Source organism: Hirundo rustica, chromosome 21 (assembly GCF_015227805.2).
Source record: "Hirundo rustica isolate bHirRus1 chromosome 21, bHirRus1.pri.v3, whole genome shotgun sequence".
NCBI lineage: Eukaryota > Metazoa > Chordata > Aves > Passeriformes > Hirundinidae > Hirundo > Hirundo rustica.
The window spans coordinates 7,879,790-7,894,252 of NC_053470.1; the positions used below are offsets into that span (position 1 = coordinate 7,879,790).

Below are 14,463 nucleotides of genomic sequence, written 5' to 3' on the forward strand. Positions count from 1 at the left end.
AGAGTGGGGTGTTCACAGTGTGTGACCAAACTACATTGCTAAAGGGAACCTTTTTTCCAGGACTTACGTATTGTCAGTAGCACTGCAGGCCTTTGGGAAGCCCAGTCCTTCAAACCTGTTTAGTGTGGAAGCAGGTCAAACTCTCTAAACTAAATTCCTGTGGTTAACTTTCAGGTACTCTATTAGCTGGGAATTAAGCTTGTGATATAGGGACTTCAGATTGACATAAATATTGTAATTATTCTTGAAACAACTAATGCCAGTGCAGCAAATTTGGAATATATTTTCAGTTTGACTCCAAATCCATGGTGGTTTCCTACACACTTCCTTGCAAATGTGTTCTTAGTTAAAAATGCCATTTTCTCCCATCCAGCAGCTTTTATTCTTGTGGTTAAGGGACGCAGCTTCTTGTTCTTAGAAACATGCAAGGGTCCTTAATTAAATTTGTCTTGGTAGTTCCTATTGATGTAAAGATAGTTGTTTATGCAGGATGGCTGGGTTGCAGTTACCAGTTAGGATCCTAGCTTAATAGTGTACTGAGTATCTCAAAGTGTCTTGTTTGATGGTTTTGAGAGCCCTAGGAAGCACTCTGCACATTGCAGAAAAGCACCAACTTGTGTGAATTCACTTGTCCTCAAAGAATTTCTAACCCAACCTTTTCTGTTTATTTGGTGATTCCGAAAAGAACCCAATTGTGGAGAAGTTAAAATGTAATTGCATTTTGCCCAATTCCTCCCCAGCAAATTCACACAACAAAGGCAATGTAGATGAAAAGTGTTGAACCCAAGTGTTTTAATTAAAGATCTTCAGCTAAGAAATAGTTATGAAATTCAGGTTTTTTTAATCTATTTTTTTTTTTTTTAGGGTGGAAAGAAGTCCTACAGTGGGCCATGTGGGGGCCGTGATTGCAGTGCTGCATGCAAATGTTTTCCAGAGAAGGGCGCACGGGTAAGTTTGTTTAGACTAATAGAACTTGTCCTTGCCTCTTATCAATCTTTTCAGAAATAAATTGATAAATAAACAAACACCGTGTTAATACGTGTAATTCTCAATCTAATGACCTCATGGAACGACAAATGATGAAGACCAGCTGCATTTCAAATGTCCCTGGCTGAGATTTCAAAAGCTGTTCTCAGAATTTACAAATGGCTCTCTTTGTAATGAGTCTTCAATAGAATCCTATTTCTTTATGTGATCTGAGCCCTAGTTCAAAAGAAGTCAGATGGTTTTTAAGGAGATTACAACAATTAAAATTAGGAAAATCAAAGTAGTGTGGGCTTCTAGCACAGATTTTGCCCAGGCCTTACTGTAATAGCTTCTGTTTATTGGTAGAAGTGTTTTTGATTTGTGTATTTGGTTGTGGAGAAATAATAACTCAAAATGGATCTGGGCAATTCCCTTTGAGAAAGTTGCTTATGTAGATAAAGTCTCTTTCTCTGAAGTCTTCATTTGAAGAAACCAAATGTTTAAGCAAGATTTCTGCACAAATCTTTAATTTCTTTTGCTTGTATGAACAGACTATAACTTATCTTAATGCAGCTGCTTATCTCCTCTCTTAGGGGTGTGCAGTAACTGACTTCACTCTGCCTTCAATAGCAATGTTAATTTTTGTCCAGACACCATCTACTTAATGTTTTATCTTAAGCTCTAGAGCATTTTCACATGTATGAAGATGAATCTTACAGATTTTGCTTTTGGAGATGAAAGGAGGGAAGAGCACACAGTAGGTACTTGAGGAATTGGAAAGGCTTAAAGAGAAGGGAAATAATTCTAGCTGTTTAATTTATCAGCTGTGCTTCCTGAAATCGTAGTGGAAACTCATCCTCTAAGCAAAAACAAAAGAAATTAAGTCTTATTTAAACACTGGCAATCCTGATTTTTTCCTGTCTATTTCAGTGAGACAGTATGTGTATATGCAGGGCATTGCTTTTTGGACTGAATTTACTTTCTGGACTGAATTTAGGAAAATGTTGCTCTTTGAAAATGATTGTTTTAAAAATGATGTTTTTTCTAATTGCAGACAGAGTTGAGTGTGAATGTGTAATTGATAACTGGTGATGTGTTTGCTCTGGAAACATAAAAATTCTTTCAATTCATCATGTGACAAAGGGAAAACATGTCTAAAGAGAAAAGCAGAAGCAATTCACTTCAGCTCATATTCTAGGGTGTATTGAGGGCTTCCTTGCAAAGTTCTCAATACACCTTAGATCGTGAGCTGAAGTGAACTGCTCAGTACCTTTTGTGATTAGATACAGTAAGGGACAGACCTAGTTTGGTTCTGGAACACGATATCCTGTAAATGCTCTGACCTTTAGACAGCCATGAGCATCATTCTTCTGTCTCTTTACATTCCCAGGGTCCAGCTTGATTGTTTGAAGTGGCCACAACGCTGTTGACCTTGCAGTTTGAGCTCTTGGCATCTCTTTTGTTAAGATGTCACAAAGATTTTAGGCTGTTTTCATTGCTGACCTGAGAACTCATTTGGCTTTTAGCTTATTTCTTATGTGACCTGTATCGATGGGGCATTTTCAAACGCATATTCCATCCCGCTGGGACCTTTCCACGGAGCAAACTGTCTGCTACAAGTGGTAATCTTTCCCTTTTACAACACTGCTTCCATCAAGTGTGCTGAGCCCTGCTGACACCTTGTTGGACATCTGCAGGCAGCTACTGGAGGCCTGCCATGGCTGAGGATATGGAGGTGACTGGCTGAACTGGGAAACGTGGTTATGTATCCCACAGCACAGCTTGTTTCTTGCAGGACACTGTACAGCCTGAGGCTAATTCCTTGGCTTCCTGCCTAGCTGCTTCTCCACTGCTGCAAAGCCTTGAAGTTCAGGAACGGAGACAGGACTTTGCCAATGCCCTGAATCCATATTTTGTTAAAAAAAATGTTCCAGCTGTCAATTTTCCATAATTAACCGGCTCAGTATAAAACTAAGCTTTCTTTTTAAAAGAAGGGAATAGCTGAAAAGCACAAGAAAAATGACAACAAGCTGACAGCTTAATGAAAAACGTATAGACAATGTCCTTAAATGTCCTCCTTGGACACTTCTGATCAGATCAAGCTTTAAAAATTTTATTTAGGCAATAAAAATGTCAAAACTGCCTAGGACTACTTGACTAGTGAGAGATATTTCTGGAAATGGGATGCATATGTGTGTAATCTACAGGTGCCCACATTCTTGTTTTTGCTATGGACTGCTGCTGTATGTGCAGGATACATTAAAAAACCACCAAAACCCACAAAGAACCACCGACCAACCGAAAAAACCCACCCCAAAGTCAATAAACCAGCATAATCTCAGTACCTGTAAAACTAACCCTGTTAGAAGGCAAATCTCTATGCAGTGAGTCAGCAATTTGTGGAATAATTGAGATTCTTTTCTGAAGGAAGCGTGGTGCTTGTCCAGCAGCCCCTTAGGGAGCTCTCCTAGCAGAGTGGTAGGCACATCTCCTAAAAGAGCAAAATTGCTGTTCTGCTGTCTGAGTGCTGGCATTACATTTGAAAAGTCGTAATGCTGCCTTGTGCACTGAGTCTTGATATGATCCAATTTACTGTGAAGCCTGCACAAGAAGAAATCTGTTATGGAAGCGTTCTTCATCTTAGCCAGTGATTCAGAATTGGTTCTTTTATCTAATGAGGAGTTAATGAAAAGCCTGTCTCGGTGTAATTCAGTGGTCAAGCTCCTGGCCATTGCAGCATTTCTCCCCTCCGTATCAGTTTTTATCTTGTAAAGATTTGTGAGTAGCAATCCAGTGATTTGTGCAGAAGTCCAGTTCTTCATGGTGAGGTGTTACCTTCTCTGAAGGGCCCCAGCTGGGACCTTGTCAGGAGGTTTTCTCAGAGGTTAAAAGGTTAAACTGAGTTTGTGGTTTTGCTCAAGTGCACAGGAAGGTATCTACACGTTGTATGATATTGTGACACTAAATTTAATACCAAGTGAAGCCCAGGAAACTGATTTTAAACCTAGGAGTTTTGGATCTGATTGTTCTGTTCCCCTAAGCTGCATTGTTAGAACTGATTTTGATATGAAAGCTAATGTAGTGCTGCGCAAAGGAAATGCCAGGGAGCATCTCAGAGGTTACTGGAATCTCTAGGTGAATGTGTGGATCTGCGAAATCTCTGTGTCCCTACTCCCATTTTTCTGGCCAGCTGAGATACCAGTTATCCAACTAAGGCAATTTTAAAGGGAATTCTGCCATGATAGTACCTAAATGAACCCTGGTACATACAATTTTTTGAGGCAGGGGACAGACTGAACACAAACTTACACTGAACCCACTTTTCCATACAAGACTTACATACAGTCATCTTTAGGAACAGCAGCTGCTGGGTAGGAAAAGTGCTTTATATTAAATTGTGAAGCACAAGAGGAAAGCTGAAAGAAAAGCAACCACATTAAATTATAAGTTAAATGAGGAGGTGAATGTAATTTCTGATACTGGTCCTTATCGTAGTGCAAGGATATGTTCCGTTTCCATGCAGGTGAGTGATCCACAGCTACAAGATTTTTGGGACTGTCAGAAGAATTTATTGTGCTTAAAAGAGTGTTTTTCATTCGACTTGCTCACTGTTTGTCCACACTTAATGGGCAGGGATAATGCTGCTGAAAGTTTCAAGCTGTATTGATGGCTGTCTTGGTAAGAAATGCACTGCAGAGAAGTCAGCAGGGAACAGGAGGCATTTTTCATACTTTCAGAGTATCAAGAAGCACTAAAAAGTTGGCAGCCTGCACCATTTCATTTTGCAGTTCATTTTGCATGTTTATAATAATGTTGGCTTTTTTATTTTTATATAATGTCATCAACTTTCAAACACTTACGAAGATAAAATAGCAGACCCAGTCCTTGTTTCATGTATACCTTCTCCTGATGCCTGTTCATTTTATCTTGGAATTTATAACAATATTAGGGTTTGTTTTAAACTTTGCTCAACATGTGCTGGAGATAATATTTCTTTTTTTCATTCTCCCCCACCAAAAATGAAATTAAGGAAAAAAAAAATCTAAAAATTGTTTCCAAGGCTTCACAAACTGCTAGGAGAAACTGTGTCCCTTTTACAGCTTACAAGTGCTGTCAATTGGGAAAACCTGATGTTGCTAATTATATATTTTTTCCAGTAATATGTAGTCATATCAAATTTTATATATGTGTTTATATATATATAGTGAACTTTAAAGCCCATTAAAATATGATATGATCGATTAGAAAACTGAAGTTAAAATGATGACAGTAAATGTAATGTAAATTCTCACTGGGCAATCAAAGACTTTTTGATAGAATTACTGCAGATCAAACAAGCAAGAAAAGATAGACAGATCCTCGACATCCATGCAGTGAACAGCATAACCTGAGGTCAGAACTTTGGATGATTAATCTAATTGTTATCTAGCATAAACTAATGTCGCATTGGCAAGAGATCTTAGATTAACTTTTGTCTGGAATTAATCCCCTCAACTTAATACTGGGTGTACAAAGTGTCTCTCTTGTGATAATTAGTTGAAGATTGGTTGACGTTTCTTTGCTATGAGATTGTAATAATTATAAATTGTATTTTTAATAATGTTTGCTGATTTCTGCTTTGGCCGGTTAACCACTCTGTTTGGAACAGCCAGGGATTTCCTGATGGAACACAATTTCTTTGGAAGTGTCGACTCAACAAAATGATTTTTTTTATTGCAGAAGTGCTTTGCACAAACAAATTTGCCGGTGACAAAATTCTTTAATGCTGTTGGTTCAAACTTCCCTGTGTTTCCATGTGGCTTCCTGCTCGCTGGCTCGAGGAGCCCTGTGGGACACAGTGCTGCCATTTCGATACCCTGCAGGCTGCCCAGTAAAAATCCAACCACACTGTGGGGTGCTGCCATTTCCTTCAAACTGCCAGTGCCAAGGTGGGAGCAGTGCTAAATGCACTAACCATGGATACAGGTACAAGTAATCCTGGGATTGTTGTCCTAATTCTGGTTCAAATTCCCTTCTGGTTAAACATATAAAATGCCATCATTTGGTTTGGGAAGAGGATTATCTATAACATTGAAAAATGTTCACCATCTGTTTGCTGTCGTTAAGAAGTTCTGGCAATATTTTGGAAGAAAATGAGGTAATAGCTAAGTCAAACAACTTACGTGCCAGCTGCTTTTTTTAACAACTGCCAAGGTTTGTATTTTTTTTTAAGTAATAAAACAAACTTTGCCAAATGTAGCATTAAACAATTATTGTACATGTCCTCCTGACCCAACCTAAATACACTGAGCTTAGCTCTCTAATGAGAACCACACCAAATACTGAAACAGCACAAATAAAACCGAACTCATTGCATCATAAAGGGTTCCTTGTGCAATGGGCATCAAGACCAACCCTGCTCCTGTGTGCAGTCTTACATCTTCTTTTTAGGAAGGCTTCTCGAGGGGACAGGCCCCCATCTTATCTCAGAATTCAGAAATGAAAACAGCTGTGTTTAAGCAGGGTAACCAGGGAGGCTCTGCTAGCAAATCCTCTCTCTGTGATTTGGTTTGCAGTTTTGTCTGAGAGGATGATGTGTACTAAGTGAGGCTGAATATATTCTGGGAAATGTATCTTGTTAAGAAGATTTCCACAGCATTCAAAACTAACCAGGACCCGTGGCATTTCTGTGTCACCTGGGTGGGTGAGGTGGCTCTGTGACCTGAAACTCTTTCTCAGGCTGCCTGCAAGGGCAGCAGATTCTGTAATTGAAATCAACCAGAACATGGGCCCTCAAGCTGTGCTCCACAGAGCACTTCCAGATGGCTTGGAAAAGCCCAGCGAAGAACTGTGTGTCACTGTTCAAGTAACTGTGTTTCATGTGAGCTTTAACCCGGGATTTGAAAGTCCTTACACTATTTTGGAAGCAAATGGAGCATTTAAAAAGCTCCTTGATTCATCCTACAGTGCTGAGTTGTCTTAGTTTAAGAAGTTGTGTAGTCTCACTATACCAAGTGAATGTCCTTTTTGTTTCTCCTTTCTAGCCTGAAAGTTTCTCATTTCCTCAAACTGAGCTTCTCAGAGGTGAGGTGTTAGCGATGTGGATGTGAGCTGAGATGACTCCTGAAATCATGCTCAGCTGCCACAGATCCCTCTGCCCTGTACTGTGATGAGTCCTCCTCACCTGAAGAGGACTTTGTGATTTCCTGCTCTGCTGCTGGCATGAGCTGAGGGTGCAGGCAGGTTGCCCTAGGAACAGGAATCATTTCTTGTTTGTAGGAGCTGCCCCTGGTAACCTGCACGAGGAACGTGCTGTTCCCTTGAAGGCAATGCCACCGCTGCCACTGATTTCATTTTAGGTGTGCAGACAGATGGGAAGACAGACCAGCCTTGTCTCTCCCTCTTTGGAGCCTTGCCATGACTGACCTTCTGTTCTAACTTTGTATCTGTGGCACTTTCTCCAAGACTAAAAGTGATAAGCTGTGCTGTGGATTTGCTCCATATGGACAAAATAGACCCCCTCATCTTCCTAAGTACTGGAGATTAAAGCATATCCAAATTCTTTCTTTGTAAAAATTGTTGTCTTTCTTGGCCATAGAATGGAGACTTTGAGTCTGTGATGTTTTACTTGCCATGTAACTCCTTAGAATAGGACTAGCATCAGCCTTTTGATTTCTCTTGGGTATTCATTTATTCACTGTAGGAGGAGAATTGTAAATATTCTTAAAATTGTTTTCTGTCAGCCACTCCACCTTGAAAGAAAGAAAACTAAGAATTCCTGCAGGAGGATAAACTCTCTGGTGTCCTGCTCAGGACAAGAAAAACACATGTTATGAGTCTTTTGAAACATATAATTGGCTGGTTGGGCTTTTGCCTAACAGAAGTTGTAGAATTTTGTGCAATTAGTCCTGCAATGGTGTCTCAGTTGAAGAGAGATTTTTGATGCCCAGTTACATCTGAGAAATGGAACAAGACTTTCCTCTCCAAGCATTTGATAGACAAGAAGGAGTAACTTACTTCCTGCCTTGAAATTACCCAATTGGCATTTTCTCCCAGCACATTCTATATTACTCATGTGTAGTACTCCCCACCTAGAGTATGTCTTAGTAGCCTTTTTGTCCAGGTTAAATTTTCTTAAATACCTCATTTTTGTTGTATCTCTTTCCTCTCACCCTGCTCCAAAACTCGCCCATCTTCTAACTAAGTGTGATTGGTTCAGAATATTCCTGGTACCAATTATTTTTTTAAGCTTCTTAAGATGAGAGGAGGTGCCCTTTGCAGAAACAAGTCTTTTTTAAAGAGTTCCCGCTGGCAGCGAGCGAAAGGTGTGACAGAGATTTCCAGTGTAAGTCAGCCTCGGAAACAGAAGGATCACAGAACCAATCTGTGAGCAAGGCCCAGTTGGAAGAGATTTGGCTGACAGTCAGGTTAGCTGCTTCATGAGCCAGGAAAACAGCCAATAGCAGGGATTACTCCAAAGCAAACTTAATTAGGCAACAGATAGGCAGGAAGTATGCCAGTCATGGAGCCTGCAGCCAGGGAGAGCACACAATGAGCACCCAGGCAAAGCTCTCTTTGTGGTGGTGGGAGAGGCTGGAGTGCCAATTAGTTGAGAAGTAAAGCTGGATGCATAGATGTCTCAGGCTACCTGTTTTCTGGGAACTTTGTGCAGTGTTTTTGGTGTGAATCGTAGCTTTTCCTGGTGGGACATCTTAGGAGAACAGACTGTACGTTGTCCATCAGTGATAGGCAAGGAAAATGGGGAGATGCTGTGAATTCTCATTCTCCTTGTGAATGAGGAACATGTGTGTTTGCTGGTGTCCAGCAAAGTGTTAGGGCTGACTTTCTGAGCACTTAAAGGTGAAGAAAATGAAAGACAGGAATAAAAGGGAATGATGGCACTTTCTTTTTTAAACAAATAAAGCAACATCCAAAAAACGGAACATGGTGGGAATGAGAGAAGAGCTAGTAACATGTAGGATACAGGGTGATCTGGCTGAGAATCTGGGTATAAGTGTAAATTATATAACTTTTCCCTTGACTTTACTTATTCTGCAGAAATAGGAGGAATATTCAGGTGTTTGCCAGCCTCCTCCTTTTGAACTGTTGATTAGAGACATCTTAGCTGTTGCTCTCCAGTCAGTCACAAATCCATTGACAGAACAAGCATTTTTTTGCAAAATGTCCTGATTTGATGGGCAATATGTTAGGGTTACTCTTTGACCTTCTGTGGAGTTGCCAAGATAGTAAACAAATTTGGAGGAAAGATGCAACCCTAGTAAGAATGGGATACTGTGAATTGTATCAGGTATCTCATGCAGCTACTTGTTTTGGAAATAGAAACATTTTAGTAGTCTGAGAAGTAGCATAGATGCAAATGTCCTTGTTCATTAGGGGCGATTTTTGGAAGGGCTCTTTGTGGGTCTTCTTTAAAAAACAGCAGAGTGTTGCCAAAGCTAATAAACAGGAAGTTAAAATAATTTCCAAATTTCTGGATTTGATCCATAACAAATACATTACAAATAGTGCACAAGTTTTGAAGTACTATTAAAAAGAAACATCTGGTTGTCTTCTTTTAAAGATTGATGATACTTCTTTTAAATGATCAAAGAAAGCTGTCTAATAAAATGACTCAGCATGTGCTGAATTCTCAGTGTATGGTAAGGGAAGAATCTTTTAGTACCTAGTGTTTAGCACTAAGGGTGGTGCAATTCTGCACTAAATTTTGTTTTTCAAAGTTCTATAGAGCTGCTATCTCTTAAGACAGATCTCTGAGATTTGTGTTCACGTCCATGATATTCTGCTGGAACAGTGTAGGAGAACTTGTTCTGCTTTATAGCGGAGCTGTGTTCTGTTCACCTGCTCCTGGGGCTGGGATACACTTTAACAGAGTGACAAATCCCCCTGAACACCAAATCCCGTCTGCTCCCATCTCCATTGCCAGATGGGCACCGTCTGCCTACTTGTGTGTCTGGGGAGTTCTATTTCCTATCAGGCCCTAAAAACAGAATAAAAATCTCTAAATGAAGGGGAAAAAAGAAAAAAAAAAAAAAAAAAAAGGAGATATGCATCAGCCAGGGTATTCTTGCCATAGCTGTTTGCTGCAACTGCTACACTTAGGGAATAGATTTTGGTGTAAAAAAACCTGTGAAGTCCTTTTTACAGTTACAGATATACAGCAGGCGAAAGTTGATGCTCCAAAGTGCTTTCACTCTGTGGTTCACATTTCTTCCTTCTACTTTGGGCTTACCTAATAGATTAAAAATATGTGACTTGAAGTCTAAAGCCTTATTTTAGGATTTTTTTAATCACTTTTTAATATACTGAAAAACATACGATACAACTAGCTTTTGCCTAGTAATTACATGAGCAGAAACAAGTATTTGATAATTTTTAATTTTGTAATTAGAAGCAATTTGATCATTGATAACTGTGAAGAGACTGAAAAGAAAGCGATGACTGGTTTTCACATTGTTAATAGTACAGCTGTGGTTATTATCTTGGTACGTTATCTATTATCTACCTTAATCGGGATTGTTTCAGTGCTTCAGGCTGTGGCCATAAAAATCTTAGATGACCTGGCAAAATGTCCTTGGGAAAACAGCTTCACATTGCTGTGGCTGTTCCCATCTCCACGTGTTGGCGGTCTCAGCTGTTTGTCCCGGGGCTGTGTGGATGTCTGCAGGAGCGTGGGTCACAGGTTCCCCACGGCACATCCGTGCTCAGGTCAGGCAGGGAGCTCCCCCCTTCACTCTGACATGTCCAAAAACGTTTCCTGTCCTTCAGAGAGGCCCAGCTGCCTCTGCTTCCCGCTCCGGTTGTGCTGTGCTTCAGGCTGGGAATGTGGAGCTGCATGGGAGCCAGTGTGGAGTTTTCCTTTAATGTGCACCCAAACATATGCAACACCTCCAGCTGCACAGACCCCTGCATCTGCCTGCCTGCATGCCAGCAGAGCACAGGCTCCCACCTGGAGTCAGGTCTGCGCTCAAAATACAATGCTGATCTGTCTTACAAGTCTGCTACTCAAACTGGCAGAGCACGTGGATGGGTTTAGCTCAGAGAAGAGCGTGGCAGCCTGTTTGAGGATGGAAATTCTGTTGGTAAAAAAGGCAGCTGCAGTGTCCTGACAACTCTATAATTTCTGTTTCTGGCCACATTAGAATCGAAGTTGAATGATGGGCACACACAATGAAAAATTGGCTTTTTGAACGGCAAGTAGATCATATTATTAGTTGTAAGTTGATTCACTTCAACAAAGAGTTTAAACAATTTCTCGTATACTTCTCATTATTTCATGTGCGGAAATGTTGGTCTGAAAATAGATGTGAAGTAGACTGTGAACAGAAGACTTAAAAGGCTTTTATACTTCCATGGAATTCATAGCTACTTTTCCATTCCCTCAACAGATCAGCCACAGAAATACCCCCTGTGAAGAAGCTGCCTCTCTTCAGTCTTTGATTAGTTAGGGAGCACTGGGGCCAATGTGGTTTTAATGAAAACTTGTATACAAAAAGCTCTGACAGAACAACTCTCTTTTGATCCTTGTCATCACAAGGCCACACAAAAATGGTCTGATTTTCCTGAAGATGAATAGAATTGATGCAAGAGATGGGAGAGGAAATGTATTGCTACTCACCTTCCAGTGGTCCTTTTCTGAAGGAGAGTAACACAGAAATTGTAAGTTCCTTCTAAGATGAAAGAGTACATTTTAATATCTCAAAAATTTTGGTTGCTCTTGGTCTCATCTGAACTGTCTTCAGCAAATACTTGTTGTGACTTCAGGCTGAGGTTTTTTTTGTGGAGATATATGAAGCAGAACAGCATCTTCTGTTGGCATCTGCCTTTGATTTTTAACTGGGCTCATGTTCCTCCTTGCCAGTAGAAGGGAGAGTGATGCACAGGGAACTTCTCGAGGTGCTTCAGGACAAGGCATCATCAGGTGAGAGGAGGCTGTGAAATTGGACCTTTTACTCTCTTTTACTCACTTCCTCTGTTCCTATACATTACATTATTGGTGAAATACATCAGGAAATGTTTATAGTCAAGGCAAGTTTGTACTAACACTGTGTCATGCAGCTAATCTGTTTGTGTTCTAAAGAGGGAACACTAAGTTAGCTGCATTTTGCTCCAGATTCAAGTGTCTTATTAAATATTTATACACAGATTAGACTGTTTACTTTCCATCTCATGCTATAGTTGTATTGGGAAGATCCAGAACACCTGGGTTTTAGTGAGGTCTTAAGGAAAGTTTGCTTCAACTTTCCATATTAAAGATTAAGAGCTCACTAAATTACTGACCGTATGCAGGAGAGTTTTAAATCAAGAAGTATCAGTTCTAGAAGCAAGTTTCTAAAATTGTGAATAACAAAATATTCGTGAATACCAGATCTTGATTTCACTCTCTTCTGCTGCATTTCTACATTTCTCAGAGCTGTGTCAGAAATATTAAAGGAATACCAGTTTCTGCTGCTTTAGCTTTGCTGGAGGTCTGTTCTTTACATTAATGAAAGCCAGTCGCTAGGATAAGAAGTCACTCAGCTGACTTTGGTGATGCTACTTTAACTTTGTGCAAAAAATGGTAAATGAATGGGATCCTGGATCACAGTGTTTCAGGTATGCTGGCTATGTGAAATATCCTTTTTTTTTAAGAGAGGCTGTAGATTTACCCTTGCTTTCCGTATTTAGGTGTAACTACATGTATGTAATCAATATCCAGAAGCAGAGATGAAGTGAGAACGGTTTGACTGTCTAGGCAGAAAGCAGACAAGAATAGCCCAAATTTATTTTGCAGAGGATAATCCAGGCTCTTGGTGCGGAAACACGGATTCCCTGTGTATTTAACAGTTGTATCCCTTGGAAGAAACACGTAAAAACCTTAATGTTCTTTGAACTACAGAAGTGTGAGTAAAAAAATTCACTTGTAGAATGAAAGCTACAGCTAAACAAAGTTGTAAGCTGGTTATTTATGTGTAAGTCAGGCTGTGCATTTTATTAGAGAAACTGAGGAGCACTAATTTTAAGCCATCACCAGCTGTTTTTAGTGTTCTCTCTCATCTTGCTCAACACTGGGAACGTTGGTGCTGTCCAGTCATTTCACAAATCAGCAAGGACTTGTCTGATCAGCACTCACCTCCAGCAAGTATCTGCTCACTTCACCAGGAGATGTGAACACACAAGACCTTTAACTCTTTCTCTTGAGTGTGGTGGCCTGGCAGCTCAGGCAGCTTTGAATGTAAATGGCCTCTGAACAGATTTACACATTTCTAGGCTCTCGTGCCCTTTGCCTGCTCCTAAATGTCACTGCAAATCAGAAACTCCCTCCTAAACACAACCAGATATTTGAGTTATGCACTTTGAAGGGTTTCCAAAAACCACAGCAAGTCCTGCTTGTCAGAAAGGTAGATTTTGCTAGTTTTTGCTAAACCTGTAGCATTGATTTTATTTCTTTTAAAAGAGTTTTTGTTTTAACCACTGTCTCCCAAGAGTGAAGGAGCCTTTTTCTTGCAAGATGAAGAAGTAATGAAATGTGGCTGTGACTAATAATGCGTTTTGCTTTCTTTCTGCTGATTCTAAGCTAATGCTTCCTATGTTTAAACTAATTTCCAAATATTTTGCACAGATTTTGGAAGTAAATAAAACCTAAATTTCTAGGTATGTACTCTTAAAATCTACTTTGCCCCTGAGTTTATTTGGATAGGATTTAAGAGTTGTATGTGCTGTGTAAAATTTGTATTCCAGACTAAACAAAAAATATATTTACAAATTGTCTGCTTAGTTTAATTTTTAAGATTCTTTCCACAGGAGGTACTGTTTGAGATGCTATTTTGGTGATATATCAATGAAAAAAAAAATTATATATATTCACATAACTTCTGCGCTGAAACCTAACCAAAAAATTAATTGTGGAAGAGCTCCAGTTTCAATCAATTACTTTTTTTCTTTATTTATCACTTGATTACTTTTTCCTTGCATTGAACTTGCATGCTCCTAGGAGTACTACACAGATTTCTTGCACCAGCTCTGTAGAAGAATCAATTTATTCCAGTAAATTAGAAATATATCTGTCCTGTAACAGCTATGTTAATGTGGGAGGTAAAACGCTATTTCTGGTAGAATAGGCAGACACCATCCAACTGGAAGGTATTTTAAAAAGAGCATTTGTGCAAAGCCTCTAGTCGCTTTGGTCTGATGATTGTCTTCAGTATTTACAGTACAGCAGGGCCCGGGGCCTCAGTTACACATCAGGATCAGTTGTACTTTGGATAAACAAGAAAAAGGCCTTGCACCAAATAACTTTTCTTCTAAGCATTAAATGTCCTGATTTTTTAAGGAAAGCACACAGCTGGGACAAAACCATGGAATGATCCCAAGCCAGCTGGACGTAAGGGCAGGTCTGGACTTTCATCCATCTGCGTTCAACTGTGGAGATTTGGATTTAGTGCTCACTGGAGACATAATAGGGACATTTAAAGATTCATTTCATGGCTCCTCAATTTAATTAAAACAAATCATTCCCAA

At 39.8% G+C, this 14,463-nt stretch overlaps 1 protein-coding gene across 1 annotated transcript in view; it reads left to right on the forward strand.

Moving 5' to 3' along the window:
- Positions 1-14,463, forward strand: part of COL4A6 (collagen type IV alpha 6 chain) — a 97,528-nt gene that overhangs the window by 31,325 nt on the left and 51,740 nt on the right. The window contains exon 3 of the mRNA XM_040083750.2: positions 865-948. Coding sequence (XP_039939684.1) covers positions 865-948 — 84 coding nt within the window. The remainder of the gene's footprint in view (positions 1-864; positions 949-14,463) is intronic.